Below are 20,000 nucleotides of genomic sequence, written 5' to 3' on the forward strand. Positions count from 1 at the left end.
CTTAACCACACTGCTAAACATATGCCTAACATTAACCACACTGATACACGTATGCATAACATGCTGACCACACTGATAAACGTATGCCTAACCTTAACCACACTGATAAACGTATGCCTAACCTTAACCACACTGCTAAACCTATGCCTAACCTTAACCACACTGCTAAACCTATGCCTAACCTTAACCACACTGATAAACGTATGCCTAACCTTAACCACACTGCTAAACGTATACCTAACCTTAACCACACTGCTAAACGTATGCCTAACCTTAACCACACTGCTACACGTATGCCTAACCTTAACCACACTGCTAAACATATGCCTAACCTTAACCACACTGCTACACGTATACCTAACCTTAACCACACTGCTAAACGTATGCCTAACATTAACCACACTGCTAAACGTATGCTAACCTTAACCACACTGCTAAACCTATGCCTAACCTTAACCACACTGCTAAACGTATGCCTAACCTTAAATTAAAGACCAAAAAGCAACAAAAAATAAAATTGTGCATTTTGGTGATATATAAACAATTTTGACTTTGCCACTGTGTGTGTGTGTGTGTGTGTGTGTGGTTGGGGGGGTGTCTATGTGTGTGGGGGTATGTGTGGGGGTGTCTCTGTGTGTGGGTGGGGGTGTGTGGGTTGGGGGTGATTTTGTGTGTTGGGTTGTGTGTGGGGGTATGTGTGGGTGGGGGAGTGTCTTTGTGTGTGGTGGTATGTGTGGGCGGGGGTGTCTTTGTGTGTGGGGGGGGGTGGGGGGTCTTTATGTTTTGGGGTGTGTGTGGGGGTATGTGTGGGTGGTAGGGGTCTTTGTGTTTTTGGGTGTATGTGTGGGTGGGGGGGTCTTTGTGTTTTGGGGTGTGTGTGGGTGGGTGGGAGTCTTTGTGTTTTGGGGTGTATGTGGGGGTCTTTGTGTTTTGGGGTGTGTGTGTGGGGTATGTGTGGGTGTGGGTGGGAGTCTTTGTGTTTTGGGGTGTGTGTGTGGGGGTATTTGTGGGTGGGGGGTCTTTGTGTTTTGGGGTGTGTATGGGGGGGGGGGTCCTGTGTGGGTGGGGGGGTGGGGGTCTTTGTGTTTTGGGGGGTCTTTGTGTTTTGGGGTGGGTGGGGGGTCTTTGTGGGTTTTTTGGGTGGCGGGGTGGGGTCTTTGTGTTTTGGGGGTGTGTGTGTGGGTGGGGGGTCTTTGTGTTTTGGGGGGTGTGTGTGGGGGGGTATGTGTGTGGGTGTGGTGGGTGGGGGGAGCTTTGTGTTTTGGGGTGTGTGTGGGGGGCTTTGTGTTTTGGAGTGGGTGGGTGGGGGCTTTGTGTTTTGGGGTGTGTGTGTGGTGGGGGGTCTTTGTGTTTTGGGGTTGTGGGTGGGGGGCCTTTGTGTTTTGGGGTGTGGTGGGTGGGGGGCTTTGTGTTTTGGGGTGTGTGTGGGTGGGGGGCCTTTGTGTTTTGGGGTGGGTGGGTGGGGGGCTTTGTGTTTTGGGGTGTGTGTGGGTGGGGGGGCTTTGTGTTTTGTGTTGTTGGGGGGGGGGCCTTTATGTTTTGGGGTGTGCGTGTGGGTGGGGGGGCTTTGTGTTTTGGGGTGTGTGTGGGTGAGGGGGCTTTGTGTTTTGGGGTGTGTGGGGGGCTTTGTGTTTTGGGGTGGGGGGGGGGGGCTTTGTGTTTTGGGGTGTGTGTGGGTGGGGGTTTGTGTTTTGGGGTGTGTGGGGTGGGGCTGTGTTTTTGGGGTGTGTGGGGGGGGCTTTATGTTTTGGGGTGTGTGTGGGTGGGGGGGGGCTTTGTGTTTTGGGGTGTGTGTGGGTGGGGGGGCTTTGTGTTTTGGGGTGTGTGTGGGGGGGGCTTTATGTTTTGGGGTGTGGGGCTTTGTGTTTTGGGGTTTGTGTGGGTGGGGGGCTTTGTGTTTCTGTGCGTGGTGTGTTTGTGTTTTGGGGTGTTTGTGTTTTTGGGGTGTGTGGGGTTTGTGTTTTGTGTTTTGGGGGTGTGTGTGGGTGGGGGTAGCTTTGTGTTTTGGGGTGTGTGTGGGTGGGGGGCTTTGTGTTTTGGGGTGGGGTGTGGTGGGGGTGTTGGGGGGTAGCTTCACTGTTTTGGGGGGTGTGTGTGGGTGAGGGGGCTTTGTTTTGGGGTGTGTGTGGGTGGGTGTTTGGTGGGGTGTGTTGTGTTTCTAGTAGCTTCACAACAGTATTGGTGGGGTGTGTGTGGGTGTGTTTCTTGTTCACTACAGTATTGGTGGGGTGTGTGTGGGTGTGTTTCTAGTAGCTTCACTACAGTATTGGTGGGGTGTGTGTGGGTGTGTTTCTAGTAGCTTCACTGTATTGGTGGGGTGTGTGTGGGTGTGTTTCTAGTGTTTTGTATTGGTGGGGTGTGTGTGGGTGTGTTTCTAGTAGCTTCACTACAGTATTGGTGGGGTGTGTGGGTGTTTCTAGTTGGTGGGGTGTGTTTGTGTTTCTAGTAGCTTCACACAGTATTGGTGGGGTGTGTGTGGGTGTGTTTCTAGTAGCTTCACTACAGTATTGGTGGGGTGTGTGTGGGTGTGTTTCTAGTAGCTTCACTACAGTATTGGTGGGGTGTGTGTGGGTGTGTTTCTAGTAGCTTCACTACAGTATTGGTGGGGTGTGTGGGTGTGTTTCTAGTAGCTTTGTGTTTGTGGGTGTGTTTCTAGTAGCTTCACTACAGTATTGGTGGGGTGTGTGTGGGTGTGTTTCTAGTAGCTTCACTGTATTGGTGGGGTGTGTGTGGGTGTGTTTCTAGTAGCTTCACTGTATTGGTGGGGTGTGTGTGGGTGTGTTTCTAGTAGCTTCACTACAGTATTGGTGGGGTGTGTGTGGGTGTGTTTCTAGTAGCTTCACTACAGTATTGGTGGGGTGTGTGTGGGTGTGTTTCTAGTAGCTTCACTACAGTATTGGTGGGGTGTGTGTGGGTGTGTTTCTAGTAGCTTCACTACAGTATTGGTGGGGTGTGTGTGGGTGTGTTTCTAGTAGCTTCACTACAGTATTGGTGGGGTGTGTGTGGGTGTGTTTCTAGTAGCTTCACTACAGTATTGGTGGGGTGTGTGTGGGTGTGTTTCTAGTAGCTTCACTACAGTATTGGTGGGGTGTGTGTGGGTGTGTTTCTAGTAGCTTCACTACAGTATTGGTGGGGTGTGTGTGGGTGTGTTTCTAGTAGCTTCACTACAGTATTGGTGGGGTGTGTGTGGGTGTGTTTCTAGTAGCTTCACTACAGTATTGGTGGGGTGTGTGTGGGTGTGTTTCTAGTAGCTTCACTACAGTATTGGTGGGGTGTGTGTGGGTGTGTTTCAGTACTACAGTATTGGTGGGGTGGTGGGGTGTGTTTCTAGTAGCTTCACTACAGTATTGGTGGGGTGTGTGTTGTGTTTCTAGTAGCTTCACTACAGTATTGGTGGGGTGTGTGTGGGTGTGTTTCTAGTAGCTTCACTACAGTATTGGTGGGGTGTGTGTGGGTGTGTTTCTAGTAGCTTCACTACAGTATTGGTGGGGTGTGTGGGGTGTGTGTGGGTGTGTTTCTAGTAGCTTCACTACAGTATTGGTGGGGTGTGTGTGGGTGTGTTTCTAGTAGCTTCACTACAGTATTGGTGGGGTGTGTGTGGGTGTGTTTCTAGTAGCTTCACTACAGTATTGGTGGGGTGTGTGTGGGTGTGTTTCTAGTAGCTTCACTACAGTATTGGTGGGGTGTGTGTGGGTGTGTTTCTAGTAGCTTCACTACAGTATTGGTGGGGTGTGTGTGGGTGTGTTTCTAGTAGCTTCACTACAGTTGGTGGGGTGTGTGTGGGTGTGTTTCTAGTAGCTGGTTGGGGGGGTGTGTGTGGGTGTGTTTCTAGTAGCTTCACTACAGTATTGGTGGGGTGTGTGTGGGTGTGTTTCTAGTAGCTTCACTACAGTATTGGTGGGGTGTGTGTGGGTGTGTTTCTAGTAGCTTCACTACAGTATTGGTGGGGTGTGTGTGGGTGTGTTTCTAGTAGCTTCACTACAGTATTGGTGGGGTGTGTGGGTGTGTTTCTAGTAGCTTCACTACAGTTTGGTGGGGTGTGTGTGGGTGTGTTTCTAGTAGCTTCACTACAGTATTGGTGGGGTGTGTGTGGGTGTGTTTCTAGTAGCTTCACTACAGTATTGGTGGGGTGTGTGTGGGTGTGTTTCTAGTAGCTTCACTACAGTATTGGTGGGGTGTGTGTGGGTGTGTTTCTAGTAGCTTCACTACAGTATTGGTGGGGTGTGTGTGGGTGTGTTTCTAGTAGCTTCACTACAGTATTGGTGGGGTGTGTGTGGGTGTGTTTCTAGTAGCTTCACTACAGTATTGGTGGGGTGTGTGTGGGTGTGTTTCTAGTAGCTTCTACAGTATTGGTGGGGTCAGTAGCTTCACAGTATTGGTGGGGTGTGTGTGGGTGTGTTTCTAGTAGCTTCACTACAGTATTGGTGGGGTGTGTGTGGGTGTGTTTCTAGTAGCTTCACTACAGTATTGGTGGGGTGTGTGTGGGTGTGTTTCTAGTAGCTTCACTACAGTATTGGTGGGGTGTGTGTGGGTGTGTTTCTAGTAGCTTCACTACAGTATTGGTGGGGTGTGTGTGGGTGTGTTTCTAGTAGCTTCACTACAGTATTGGTGGGGTGTGTGTGGGTGTGTTTCTAGTAGCTTCACTACAGTATTGGTGGGGTGTGTGTGTGTTTCTAGGTGTTGTTTGTGTGTGGGTGTGTTTCTAGTAGCTTCACTACAGTATTGGTGGGTGTGTGTGGGTGTGTTTCTAGTAGCTTCACTACAGTATTGGTGGGGTGTGTGTGGGTGTGTTTCTAGTAGCTTCACTTATTGGTGGGGTGTGTGTGGGTGTGTTTCTAGTAGCTTCACTACAGTATTGGTGGGGTGTGTGTGGGTGTGTTTCTAGTAGCTTCACTACAGTATTGGTGGGGTGTGTGTGGGTGTGTTTCTAGTAGCTTCACTACAGTATTGGTGGGGTGTGTGTGGGTGTGTTTCTAGTAGCTTCACTACAGTATTGGTGGGGTGTGTGTGGGTGTGTTTCTAGTAGCTTCACTACAGTATTGGTGGGGTGTGTGGGTGTGTTTCTAGTAGCTTCACTACAGTATTGGTGGGGTGTGTGTGGGTGGGTGTTTCTAGTAGCTTCACTACAGTATTGGTGGGGTGTGTGTGGGTGTGTTTCTAGTAGCTTCACTACAGTATTGGTGGGGTGTGTGTGTGGTGTGTTTCTAGTAGCTTCACTACAGTATTGGTGGGGTGTGTGTGGGTGTGTTTCTAGTAGCTTCACTACAGTATTGGTGGGGTGTGTGGGGTGTGGTGTGTTTCTAGTAGCTTCACTACAGTATTGGTGGGGTGTGTGTGGGTGTGTTTCTAGTAGCTTCACTACAGTATTGGTGGGGTGTGTGTGGGTGTGTTTCTAGTAGCTTCACTACAGTATTGGTGGGGTGCGGGTTGGTGGGGTGTGTGTGGGTGTGTTTCTAGTAGCTTCACTACAGTATTGGTGGGGTGTGTGTGGGTGTGTTTCTAGTAGCTTCACTACAGTATTGGTGGGGTGTGTGTGGGTGTGTTTCTAGTAGCTTCACTACAGTATTGGTGGGGTGTGTGTGGGTGTGTTTCTAGTAGCTTCACTACAGTATTGGTGGGGTGTGTTTCTAGTATCTTCACTACAGTATTGGTGGGGTGTGTGTGGGTGTGTTTCTAGTAGCTTCACTACAGTATTGGTGGGGTGTGTGTGGGTGTGTTTCTAGTAGCTTCACTACAGTATTGGTGGGGTGTGTGTGGGTGTGTTTCTAGTAGCTTCACTACAGTATTGGTGGGGTGTGTGTGGGTGTGTTTCTAGTAGCTTCACTACAGTATTGGTGGGGTGTGTGTGGGTGTGTTTCTAGTAGCTTCACTACAGTATTGGTGGGGTGTGTGTGGGTGTGTTTCTAGTAGCTTCACTACAGTATTGGTGGGGTGTGTGTGGGTGTGTTTCTAGTAGCTTCACTACAGTATTGGTGGGGTGTGGGGTGTGGGGGTGTGTTTCTAGTAGCTTCACTACAGTATTGGTGGGGTGTGTGTGGGTGTGTTTCTAGTAGCTTCACTACAGTATTGGTGGGGTGTGTGTGGGTGTGTTTCTAGTAGCTTCACTACAGTATTGGTGGGGTTTTATGGTTTGTTAAGTTATTATGATTCACATCCGCTTCCTGTTGCTTTCATGGCTTGTAATATGCACAACATATTGTGTGTGTGAACATGTTGGTATGTGTGTGTGTTTGTGTAAGCCTGGGAAGTTGAACTCGACATAGCTGATGAGGTTATTGAGGAGGCAGCTCCTCAGTGAACACACACAGTGTGAAACACATTTTGGGACTAAATCAATGTACCCGGAAAAAATCAGATGGTGGACCATTATTTCTCAGTGTTATTTTGATAGTGAGGACATGGAGTGTAGCTAGCTGTGTTTGTGCTGAGTTATTTAACCCATGTTCTTTCAGTCCTTAGTCTGGGAGGGAAGAGGAGCGGGTGCTAGGTGGCCTAATGGTTAGAGCGTTGGGTTCAAATACCCAAGCCGACAAGGTGAAGATCAAGGTCTAAGCCAATGATCAAAGCACTTAACACAAATTTGGAACACACCTGGTTGATCCTTGTCCACGATTGAGTCGCAACGAGTTTCACTCCTATCAGCTAAAAACAAGAAGAAGAGGCTCCAGTGGGCACATGATAACCAACACTGGACAATTGAGGAGTGGACAAACATCACCTGGACCATGACAGTGAGTTCAGTTTATTTGGAGGTACCTGCACAGTCCCCAGACCTCAACCCTATAGAGCATCTATGGGATGAGATGGAACAGGCTGTTGTTTCACAGCATCAATGTACCGTCGTCCAATCTGCAACAACTGCGTGATGCCATCGGGTCAGCAGGGATCAACATCCTTGTGGACCTTGTAGAATGCCCGAAAAACTCAGGCTGTTCTGGATGCAAAGGGGGGTCCGACCCAGTACGAGATGGTTGTACCTAATAAACTGTCCAGTGACAGCACAACATATTTCTGGGGGGAGGGAGAGGAGCGAGAGGAAAAGAGAGAAGAAGATAGGAGAGGAGGGTTAGAGAGAATGATGGAATGTTAGCCTGGACAGTCAGACAGAACACATCCTACCTACATCACAGAAACAGCCCCCTCCCTCCTTACTTCCTTCCTTCCCTCCCATGTAGAACCTTGTTTTCACCTCGCTTGGTTTCCCTCAGACGTGGAGGGTCCTGCTATAGAGATCACAAACAAAGGCATCGCCTACAGGGGGGAGATGGAGAGAAAGAGAGGCAGAGAGAGGTTGTGGAGAGAGGGGGGCTGAGTCGAAAATTGAGAAAGCGAGGTTGGGGGGGCTGAAGCCCTCTTCCTTTCTCTCTCCATTTCTCTTCATCTCTTTTTCTCCATCCTTATCTTTCTCCCTGGTTTTGTGGTTTGTGATGGAGGTGTGAGGGACAGCATTAAAGCATGGGGTTGGAAGGGGAAACAGTTTATCAATAGCCACAAGGTCAGACAGTGGAGCAGCGGTTAGAGGGCTGGGGAGTCAGTGTGTCCCTTCTTGTAGTGCACTGATCTACTGCAGGTCTGCCTTGCTGCAGTTCTGAGTGGCTGCAGGTTTGCTTGTTTTCAAGTCTGCAAGTCTGGTGGGCTGCATTGGGGGAGGAGGGTTGGAGTGTGCCCTACTAATGGTCTCCAGATCTGCAGGTCTGTTTGGCTGCAGGTCTAAGCGGCTGCGGCTCTGAGAGGCTGCGGTGCGGTGGGGGGATTTGTAGCGCTTGTAAAGGCTACAGACAGAGTGATGTTATGTGAGAAGGCTGGGAAGGATTGCAGTGGGAGAGAGTGGGGAGACACCTCCTGGTCACTTCGTGTAACTGCGGACACTGCTCTGTTCTGAGGACACTCCTTTGCCAGATTTGAAGCGCTGATCTGCTCCACTGTCTTTCCACCAGATATCATGGAATACACTGATTTGCTTATGAGACTAAGATACTATATGATTGTGATTACAACAATGTCAATGTATGTTTTGCACTTTTACGTGACAAGGTCACTGTTACAGTAGATGATGTCGTGTGTTTTGGGGTCATATGGATCATGGCTCTGTAGTTTTCTGTGTTTTGTCCAACGTTTTCCCATGTCCTAAGCAAGTGAGTTCTCAATTAATCATTTTAGTAGACTATATTCTTCTTTTAGTAGACTATATACTTCTTTTAGTAGACTATATACTACTTCTTTTAGTAGACTATATACTTCTTTGAGTAGACTATATACTTCTTTTAGTAGACTATATTCTTCTTTTAGTAGACTATATACTTCTTTTAGTAGACTATATACTTCTTTTAGTAGACTATATACTTCTTTTAGTAGACTATATTCTTCTTTTAGTAGACTATATACTTCTTTTAGTAGACTATATACTTATTTTAGTAGACTATATTCTTCTTTTAGTAGACTATATACTTCTTTTAGTAGACTATATACTTCTTTTAGTAGACTATATACTTCTTTTAGTAGACTATAAACTTCTTTTAGTAGACTATATACTTCTTTTAGTAGACTATATTCTTCTTTTAGTAGACTATATACTTATTTTAGTAGACTATACTTCTTTTAGTAGACTATATACTTCTTTTAGTAGACTATATACTTCTTTTAGTAGACTATATACACTTCTTTTAGTAGACTATATACTTCTTTTAGTAGACTATATACTTCTTTGAGTAGACTATATTCTTCTTTTAGTAGACTATAAACTTCTTTTAGTAGACTATATACTTATTTTAGTAGACTATATACTTATTTTAGTAGACTATATTCTTCTTTTAGTAGACTATATACTTCTTTTAGTAGACTATATACTTATTTTAGTAGACTATATTCTTCTTTTAGTAGACTATATACTTCTTTTAGTAGACTATATACTTCTTTTAGTAGACTATATACTTCTTTTAGTAGACTATATACTTATTTTAGTAGACTATAAACTTCTTTTAGTAGACTATAAACTTCTTTTAGTAGACTATATTCTTCTTTTAGTAGACTATATACTTATTTTAGTAGACTATATACTTATTTTAGTAGACTATATACTTATTTTAGTAGACTATATACTTATTTTAGTAGACTATATACTTCTTTGAGTAGACTATATACTTCTTTTAGTAGACTATATACTTCTTTTAGTAGACTATATACTTCTTTGAGTAGACTATATTCTTATTTTAGTAGACTATAAACTTATTTTAGTAGACTATAAACTTATTTTAGTAGACTATATACTTATTTTAGTAGACTATATACTTATTTTAGTAGACTATAAACTTATTTTAGTAGACTATATACTTATTTTAGTAGACTATATACTTCTTTGAGTGGGCTATATACTGCTTTTAGTAGACTATATTCCAGATAATTCTACTCCTATAATCCCTAATCTCCTAGGTTTAGAAACACATACACTCTTTTACCTCCGATAGGTGTCCCTTTGAAGTTTTACGTTGAGCTTAATGAACGTTAAGCTCAAAGGTGTGTGTGTGTGTGAGTGTTTTCTCCTCCCGAGCCTTAAATGCAATAAGATTCAGTCCCCAACGCTCCTGAGCTGAGAAACATCTCTTCTCCCTTTCTCCCCCTCTTTCTTTTCCTCGTTTCCTCCCTCACTTTCTCTCCCCTGCCACCTTCACCTTCTCTTCCACCCTTTTCCTTTCTTCCTCCGTCCCATCCATCTCAGTCTGTCCATCTTTCTGATCCTCCCCTTCCATTTTCCCTCTCTCCCCCCCATCTCCTTCTCACCTCTCCCACTCTGTCTCCCCCCTGTGCCTCTCTCCTTCTCAGCATGGGCTCTTAAAATTAAGCCTTTATCAGCTCTGTGCAACGCTGTAGAACCCCGGCTCCCCCAGTGCATCATGGGGGATTATTTCGCTATGTTCTTTGTATTGAGGAATTTGTAGCCGTGATGGAGATAAACGTTATGGAGGAAGTGATGGGGATGGAGGAGTGACTGACTTACCGGCAATACATCTACTAATCTATCCTCTCCTCTCTCTTAGAGCCGCATGGCCTCGTGAATTACAGAGAGAGGGATAGACAGGGAGGGAGGGGGAGAGGTAGTAAGAGAGGGTTAGAGGGAAAGAGAGATAAGGAGGAGAAAGGGAGAGCGAGGGATGGCGATAGAGAGAGGGAGGGAGGGATAGGGACAGAGAGCAAGACAAAGAGAGGTGGGATATACAGGTGGGGAGAGAGATGGAAGGGACAGCAGGAGTGAACGAGACAGAGAGAGAGGCTGTGCTGTCTGCTGTGAGGAGTAGCAGTACTAGTAAATCAGTCTAGAGGGGCAGACAGGATTGATAACCTTGAACAGGAGGTGTGCTGCTGCCTGTCTCTTTACTGGGAGATAATGGTTACAGTGATGTCCCCCAGGGGTTTGCGGGGGACTTCTCCCCCCTCAGTGATGTGTGATTGAGACCTGGAGTTTTGTTGGACAAGTAGTTCATGTAGATGATGGTTGTCATCGATGGTCTTCTTTATTTTCTTGCTCGGTTACACTCGGGTTGTTTTGATGGTATGATCTGGGATATTTTCCAACATCACTGGATTGCTGAGTAACATCAAATTGAGTAATCAAGTAGCTAACTAGCAAAACATTTTTATTTGGTTCTGGATTCCGAGATTACTCCTGTCCTGACAATGTTATGTCCTAACCAGGCTGTATATCTGCCTCTCTTGTCTCTAAACAACCTGTCCCCTAACCCAGCTGTATATCTCTCAGTCCCTAACCAGGCTGTATATCTCTCAGTCCCTAACCAGGCTGTATATCTCTCAGTCCCTAACCAGGCTGTATATCTCTCAGTCCCTAACCAGGCTGTATATCTCTCAGTCCCTAACCAGGCTGTATATCTCGCAGTCCCTAACCAGGCTGTATATCTCGCAGTCCCTAACCAGGCTGTATATCTCTCAGTCCCTAACCAGGCTGTATATCTGCCTCTCTTGTCTCTAAACAACCTGTCCCCTAACCCAGCTGTATATCTCTCAGTCCCTAACCAAGCTGTATATCTCGCAGTCCCTAACCAGGCTGTATATCTGCCTCTCTTGTCTCTAAACAACCTGTCCCCTAACCCAGCTGTATATCTCTCAGTCCCTAACCAGGCTGTATATCTGCCTCTCTTGTCTCTAAACAACCTGTCCCCTAACCCAGCTGTATATCTCTCAGTCCCTAACCAGGCTGTATATCTCTCAGTCCCTAACCAGGCTGTATATCTCTCAGTCCCTAACCAGGCTGTATATCTCTCAGTCCCTAACCAGGCTGTATATCTCTCAGTCCCTAACCAGGCTGTATATCTCTCAGTCCCTAACCAGGCTGTATATCTGCCTCTCTTGTCTCTAAACAACCTGTCCCCTAACCCAGCTGTATATCTCTCAGTCCCTAACCAGGCTGTATATCTCTCAGTCCCTAACCAGGCTGTATATCTGCCTCTCTTGTCTCTAAACAACCTGTCCCCTAACCCAGCTGTATATCTCTCAGTCCCTAACCAAGCTGTATATCTCTCAGTCCCTAACCAGGCTGTATATCTCTCAGTCCCTAACCAAGCTGTATATCTCTCAGTCCCTAACCAGGCTGTATATCTCTCAGTCCCTAACCCAGCTGTATATCTCTCAGTCCCTAACCAAGCTGTATATCTCTCAGTCCCTAACCAAGCTGTATATCTCTCAGTCCCTAACCCAGCTGTATATCTCTCAGTCCCTAACCAGGCTGTATATCTGCCTCTCTTGTCTCTAAACAACCTGTCCCCTAACCCAGCTGTATATCTCTCAGTCCCTAACCAATCTGTATATCTCGCAGTCCCTAACCAGGCTGTATATCTGCCTCTCTTGTCTCTAAACAACCTGTCCCCTAACCCAGCTGTATATCTGTCAGTCCCTAACCAGGCTGTATATCTCTCAGTCCCTAACCCAGCTGTATATCTCTCAGTCCCTAACCAAGCTGTATATCTCTCAGTCCCTAACCCAGCTGTATATCTCTCAGTCCCTAACCCAGCTGTATATCTCTCAGTCCCTAACCAGGCTGTATATCTGCCTCTCTTTTCTCTAAACAACCTGTCCCCTAACCAAGCTGTATATCTCTCAGTCCCTAACCAAGCTGTATATCTGCCTCTCTTGTCTCTAACCAACCTGTCCCCTAACCAAGCTGTATATCTCTCAGTCCCTAACCCAGCTGTATATCTGTCAGTCCCTAACCAAGCTGTATATCTCTCAGTCCCTAACCACCAAGCTATATATCTGTCAGTCCCTAACCAAGCTGTATATCTCTCAGTCCCTAACCACCAAGCTGTATATCTCTCAGTCCCTAACCAAGCTGTATATCACTCAGTCCCTAACCACCAAGCTGTATATCTCTCAGTCCCTAACCCAGCTGTATATCTCTCAGTCCCTAACCCAGCTGTATATCTCTCAGTCCCTAACCAAGCTGTATATCTCTCAGTCCCTAACCAAGCTGTATATCTCTCAGTCCCTAACCAAGCTGTATATCTGCCTCTCTTGTCTCTAAACAACCTGTCCCCTAACCCAGCTGTATATCTCTCAGTCCCTAACCAAGCTGTATATCTCTCAGTCCCTAACCAAGCTGTATATCTCTCAGTCCCTAACCCAGCTGTATATCTCTCAGTCCCTAACCCAGCTGTATATCTCTCAGTCCCTAACCCAGCTGTATATCTCTCAGTCCCTAACCCAGCTGTATATCTCTCAGTCCCTAACCAAGCTGTATATCTCTCAGTCCCTAACCCAGCTGTATATCTCTCAGTCCCTAACCAGGCTGTATATCTCTCAGTCCCTAACCAGGCTGTATATCTCTCAGTCCCTAACCAGGCTGTATATCTGCCTCTCTTGTCTCTAAACAACCTGTCCCCTAACCCAGCTGTATATCTCTCAGTCCCTAACCAGGCTGTATATCTCTCAGTCCCTAACCAGGCTGTATATCTGCCTCTCTTGTCTCTAAACAACCTGTCCCCTAACCCAGCTGTATATCTCTCAGTCCCTAACCAAGCTGTATATCTCTCAGTCCCTAACCAGGCTGTATATCTCTCAGTCCCTAACCAAGCTGTATATCTCTCAGTCCCTAACCAGGCTGTATATCTCTCAGTCCCTAACCCAGCTGTATATCTCTCAGTCCCTAACCAAGCTGTATATCTCTCAGTCCCTAACCAAGCTGTATATCTCTCAGTCCCTAACCCAGCTGTATATCTCTCAGTCCCTAACCAGGCTGTATATCTGCCTCTCTTGTCTCTAAACAACCTATCCCCTAACCCAGCTGTATATCTCTCAGTCCCTAACCAATCTGTATATCTCGCAGTCCCTAACCAGGCTGTATATCTGCCTCTCTTGTCTCTAAACAACCTGTCCCCTAACCCAGCTGTATATCTCTCAGTCCCTAACCCAGCTGTATATCTCTCAGTCCCTAACCAGGCTGTATATCTGCCTCTCTTGTCTCTAAACAACCTGTCCCCTAACCCAGCTGTATATCTGTCAGTCCCTAACCAGGCTGTATATCTCTCAGTCCCTAACCAAGCTGTATATCTCTCAGTCCCTAACCCAGCTGTATATCTCTCAGTCCCTAACCAAGCTGTATATCTCTCAGTCCCTAACCCAGCTGTATATCTCTCAGTCCCTAACCCAGCTGTATATCTCTCAGTCCCTAACCAGGCTGTATATCTGCCTCTCTTTTCTCTAAACAACCTGTCCCCTAACCAAGCTGTATATCTCTCAGTCCCTAACCAAGCTGTATATCTGCCTCTCTTGTCTCTAACCAACCTGTCCCCTAACCCAGCTGTATATCTCTCAGTCCCTAACCAAGCTGTATATCTCTCAGTCCCTAACCAGGCTGTATATCTGCCTCTCTTGTCTCTAAACAACCTGTCCCCTAACCCAGCTGTATATCTCTCAGTCCCTAACCAGGCTGTATATCTCGCAGTCCCTAACCAGGCTGTATATCTGCCTCTCTTGTCTCTAAACAACCTGTCCCCTAACCCAGCTGTATATCTCTCAGTCCCTAACCAAGCTGTATATCTGCCTCTCTTGTCTCTAAACAACCTGTCCCCTAACCCAGCTGTATATCTCTCAAACAACCTGTCCCTAACCCAGCTGTATATCTGTCCAAGCTGTATATCTCTCAGTCCCTAACCCAGCTGTATATCTCTCTCCCTAACCCAGCTGTATATCTCTCAGTCCCTAACCCAGCTGTATATCTGTGTATATCTCTCAGTCCCTAACCAAGCTGTATATCTCTCAGTCCCTAAACCAAGCTGTATATCTCTCAGTCCCTAACCCAGCTGTATATCTCTCAGTCCCTAACCAGGCTGTATATCTGCCTCTCTTGTCCCTAAACAACCTGTCCCCTAAGCTGTATATCTCTCAGTCCCTAACCAGCTGTATATCTCTCAGTCCCTAACCAGGCTGTATATCTGCCTCTCTTGTCTCTAAACAACCTGTCCCCTAACCCAGCTGTATATCTCTCAGTCCCTAACCAAGCTGTATATCTCTCAGTCCCTAACCAGGCTGTATATCTGTCCCTAACCACTGTATATCTCAGTCCCTAACCCAGGCTGTATATCTCTCAGTCCCTAACCCAGCTGTATATCTCTCAGTCCCTAACCAGCTGTATATCTCTAACAGTCCCCTAACCCAGCTGTATATCTCTCAGTCCCTAACCAGGCTGTATATCTGCCTCTCTTGTCTCTAAACAACCTCTAACCAAGCTGTCTCAGTCCCTAACCCAGCTGTATATCTCTCAGTCCCTAACCAAGCTGTATATCTGCCTCTCTTGTCTCTAAACAACCTGTATATCTCTCAGTCCCTAACCAGCTGTATATCTCTCAGTCCCTAACCCAGTCCCCTAACCCAGCTGTATATCTCTCAGTCCCTAACCAAGCTGTATATCTCTCAGTCCCTAACCCAGCTGTATATCTCTCAGTCCCTAACCAGCTGTATATCTCTCAGTCCCTAACCCAGCTGTATATCTCTCAGTCCCTAACCCAGCTGTATATCTCTCAGTCCCTAACCCAGCTGTATATCTCTCAGTCCCTAACCAATCTGTATATCTCTCAGTCCCTAACCCAGCTGTATATCTCTCTCTTGTCCCTAACCCAGCTGTATATCTCTCAGTCCCTAACCAAGCTGTATATCTCTCAGTCCCTAACCCAGCTGTATATCTCTCAGTCCCTAACCCAGCTGTATATCTCTCAGTCCCTAACCACCAAGCTGTATATCTCTCAGTCCCTAACCAGCTGTATATCTCTCAGTCCCTAACCAAGCTGTATATCTCTCAGTCCCTAACCAAGCTGTATATCTCTCAGTCCCTAACCAAGCTGTATATCTCTCAGTCCCTAACCCAGCTGTATATCTCTCTCCCTAACCCAAGTCCAGTCCCTAACCCAGCTGTATATCTCCAGTCCCTAACCCAGCTGTATATCTCTCAGTCCCTAACCCAGCTGTATATCTCTCAGTCCCTAACCAAGCTGTATATCTCTCAGTCCCTAACCCAGCTGTATATCTCTCAGTCCCTAACCTCAGTCTGTATATCTCTCAGTCCCTAACCAGCTGTATATCTCTCAGTCCCTAACCCAGCTGTATATCTCTCAGTCCCTAACCAAGCTGTATATCTCTCAGTCCCTAACAGTCCTCTAACCATATCCAGTCCCTAACCCAGCTGTATATCTCCCAGCTGTATATCAGTCCCTAACCCAGCTGTATCCCTATCTGTATATCTCTCAGTCCCTAACCAAGCTGTATATCTCTCAGTCCCTAACCCAGCTGTATATCTCTCAGTCCCTAACCCAGCTGTATATCTCTCAGTCCCTAACCAGGCTGTATATCTCTCAGTCCCTAACCCAGCTGTATATCTCTCAGTCCCTAACCAAGCTTTATATCTCTCAGTCCCTAACCACCAAGCTGTATATCTCTCAGTCCATAACCGAGCTGTATATCTCTCAGTCCCTAACCAAGCTGTATATCTGTCAGTCCCTAACCCAGCTGTATATCTCTCAGTCCCTAACCCAGCTGTATATCTCTCAGTCCCTAACCAAGCTGTATATCCCTCAGTCCCTAACCCAGCTGTATATCTCTCAGTCCCTAACCACCAAGCTGTATATCTCTCAGTCCCTAACCCAGCTGTATATCTCTCAGTCCCTAACCAAGCTGTATATCTCTCAGTCCCTAACCACCAAGCTGTATATCTCTCAGTCCCTAACCCAGCTGTATATCTCTCAGTCCCTAACCGAGCTGTATATCTGTCAGTCCCTAACCACCAAGCTGTATATCTCTCAGTCCCTAACCCAGCTGTATATCTCTCAGTCCCTAACCAAGCTGTATATCTGTCAGTCCCTAACCACCAAGCTGTATATCTCTCAGTCCCTAACCACCAAGCTGTATATCTCTCAGTCCCTAACCCAGCTGTATATCTCTCAGTCCCTAACCAAGCTGTATATCTCTCAGTCCCTAACCGAGCTGTATATCTCTGTCCCTAACCAAGCTGTATATCTGTCAGTCCCTAACCACCAAGCTGTATATCTCTCAGTCCCTAACCAAGCTGTATATCTCTCAGTCCCTAACCACCAAGCTGTATATCTCTCAGTCCCTAACCCAGCTGTATATCTCTCAGTCCCTAACCAAGCTGTATATCTCTCAGTCCCTAACCCAGCTGTATATCTCTCAGTCCCTAACCAAGCTGTATATCTCTCAGTCCCTAACCGAGCTGTATATCTCTCAGTCCCTAACCAAGCTGTATATCTCTCAGTCCCTAACCAAGCTGTATATCTCTCAGTCCCTAACCCAGCTGTATATCTCTCAGTCCCTAACCAAGCTGTATATCTCTCAGTCCCTAACCGAGCTGTATATCTCTCAGTCCCTAACCAAGCTGTATATCTGTCAGTCCCTAACCACCAAGCTGTATATCTCTCAGTCCCTAACCCAGCTGTATATCTCTCAGTCCCTAACCAAGCGGTATATCTCTCAGTCCCTAACCCAGCTGTATATCTCTCAGTCCCTAACCAAGCTGTATATCTCTCAGTCCCTAACCAGGCTGTATATCTGCCTCTCTTGTCTCTAAACAACCTGTCCCCTAACCCAGCTGTATATCTCTCAGTCCCTAACCAGGCTGTATATCTCGCAGTCCCTAACCAGGCTGTATATCTGCCTCTCTTGTCTCTAAACAACCTGTCCCCTAACCCAGCTGTATATCTGTCAGTCCCTAACCAAGCTGTATATCTGCCTCTCTTGTCTCTAAACAACCTGTCCCCTAACCCAGCTGTATATCTGTCAGTCCCTAACCAAGCTGTATATCTGTCAGTCCCTAACCACCAAGCTGTATATCTCTCAGTCCCTAACCAAGCTGTATATCTCTCAGTCCCTAACCCAGCTGTATATCTCTCAGTCCCTAACCAAGCTGTATATCTCTCAGTCCCTAACCAAGCTGTATATCTCTCAGTCCCTAACCCAGCTGTATATCTCTCAGTCCCTAACCCAGCTGTATATCTCTCAGTCCCTAACCCAGCTGTATATCTCTCAGTCCCTAACCCAGCTGTATATCTCTCAGTCCCTAACCCAGCTGTATATCTCTCAGTCCCTAACCAAGCTGTATATCTCTCAGTCCCTAACCCAGCTGTATATCTCTCAGTCCCTAACCCAGCTGTATATCTCTCAGTCCCTAACCAAGCTGTATATCTCTCAGTCCCTAACCCAGCTGTATATCTCTCAGTCCCTAACCCAGCTGTATATCTCTCAGTCCCTAACCAAGCTGTATATCTCTCAGTCCCTAACCCAGCTGTATATCTCTCAGTCCATAACCCAGCTGTATATCTATCAGTCCCTAACCCAGCTGTATATCTCTCAGTCCCTAACCCAGCTGTATATCTCTCAGTCCCTAACCCAGCTGTATATCTCTCAGTCCCTAACCCAGCTGTATATCTCTCAGTCCCTAACCCAGCTGTATATCTCTCAGTCCCTAACAAAGCTGTATATCTCTCAGTCCCTAACCCAGCTGTATATCTCTCAGTCCCTAACCCAGCTGTATATCTCTCAGTCCCTAACCAAGCTGTATATCTCTCAGTCCCTAACCCAGCTGTATATCTCTCAGTCCCTAACCAAGCTTTATATCTCTCAGTCCCTAACCACCAAGCTGTATATCTCTCAGTCCCTAACCCAGCTGTATATCTCTCAGTCCCTAACCAAGCTGTATATCTCTCAGTCCCTAACCACCAAGCTGTATATCTCTCAGTCCCTAACCAAGCTGTATATCTCTCAGTCCCTAACCAAGCTGTATATCTGTCAGTCCCTAACCAAGCTGTATATCTGTCAGTCCCTAACCAAATCGAACTCCTTGTCTTCCAGAGTGTTGATGGCGTCACGTTAGGCTAGAGGAAGCAGGAAGCAGTCATCAAGATGAACGCGTTGCCGTCGATGGACCGGCACATCCAGCAGACCAACGACAGGCTGCTGTGTATCAAACAGGTGAGACAAGCAACTGACACCAAGGTTGTGGGTTCAAAACATGGAGGGGTCAAATTCCCTCACGTTGTGTATCATCTCTAAGTTGTCTGCATGCTAAGTGGCATTGGCAGATATTTCAAAAAGAAGGATTGCTTGGATCAAAGGGTATTTTTAAAGTACAGTAGATCCCTGATGTCTGTACTGCCCCTTGCTCTTGTCAATCCTCTCCAATGCGACGAGGAGAGACTCCTCCAGTCTACAGCTGCTCTCTCCACACACACACCATACCGCCTTATATGGCCATCTGTTAGCCTTCCCATTAGCTACAGTTACACAGATCAGGTTGCACTGGGAGAGAGGAGAGCAGAAGACAAGAGAGAGAGAGAGAGAGAGAGAGGGATGCCCTGTTAAGTGCAAGAGACTGCTCTCTCAGACTCCTGTCTCTTCCACATACTCTTTAGGTGATCTCTCTCTGTTTTAGTCTCGTCCATTCTCTCTCTCTCTCTCCAACTCCTGTCTTCCTCTCATTCTCTCCCTGATTCACTGACGTCTTCTTCTGTAATAGATAGCTCTGCTCTGAGACCTAAGAGCGAGTGAGTACAGATGTCTGCCCACATGCTGCTGGTGGGTTATTGTTTTGGTTTGGGGTCCTGGCGAAGGGCCAGAAGGCTGAGCTGTTTTCTACTCAGGCAGGTAGTGAACAGCCTGATCCCCAGACGGGGTAAACACGGACATTCAGTGGAGGACCGGAAGGCTTTGATGTCTGTCTGCCTGTAATGCTGCAGACATCTCTCTCTCTCTCTCTCTCTCTCTCTCTCTCTCTCTCTCTCTCTCTCCTCCTGCACTCCTTTTACATCCCAAAACAACACAGACAGACTTCTCTAATACAATATGATCCCTCTCACACTGGAGATGTAGGCTCTTTGACTCACATCAACCAGCAATAATGTCATTATCCCACTAATCTATCCCTATCCCCTACCTCCCTCTCCATCTCTCCATCTCCCTTCCCTCCTCATCTCTGTCTCCATTCCGTGTCTTTAACATATCTCGTCTCCATCTCCCCTCCCTCTTTCTCATCTCTGCATCTCAATCATTTCTCTCTGATAGTCCACAGCTGCTTCCACAATCACCCATCTCCACATTACAAAAGACCCACCGTTAAAGGCTCTTCTCCCTCTCAGAGGTCATGATATTGCTGTCTGTTCTCAAGGCCTACCTCTGTGGGTGAACAAACAGACAACCAGACAACCAGACACACACACACACACACACACACACACATACCGCCTTATGTGGTGATCTGTTAGCCTTCCCATTAGCTACAGCTACACAGATCAGGTTGCACTGGGGCTGAGCGAGAGGAGCGGGAGGGACAGCGAGACAGAGATAGAGAGGGATGCCCTGTTAAGTGCAAGAGACTGCTCTCTCAGACTCCTGTCTCTTCCACATACTCTTTAGGTGATCTCTCTCTGTTTTAGTCTCGTCCATTCTCTCTCTCTCTCTCCAACTCCTGTCTTCCTCTCATTCTCTCCCTGATT

The 20,000-nt window shown here is 46.6% G+C and overlaps 1 protein-coding gene across 1 annotated transcript in view; it reads left to right on the forward strand.

The window, feature by feature from the left end:
- LOC115113857 (zinc finger MIZ domain-containing protein 1) overlaps positions 1-20,000 on the forward strand; it is a 219,891-nt gene that overhangs the window by 142,123 nt on the left and 57,768 nt on the right. Inside the window, 1 exon segment of the mRNA XM_065012756.1 lies at positions 18,361-18,480. Coding sequence (XP_064868828.1) covers positions 18,412-18,480 — 69 coding nt within the window. The 5' untranslated portion in view covers positions 18,361-18,411.

Source organism: Oncorhynchus nerka, linkage group LG28, assembly GCF_034236695.1.
Source record: "Oncorhynchus nerka isolate Pitt River linkage group LG28, Oner_Uvic_2.0, whole genome shotgun sequence".
In the NCBI taxonomy this organism is placed as follows: Eukaryota; Metazoa; Chordata; class Actinopteri; order Salmoniformes; family Salmonidae; genus Oncorhynchus; species Oncorhynchus nerka.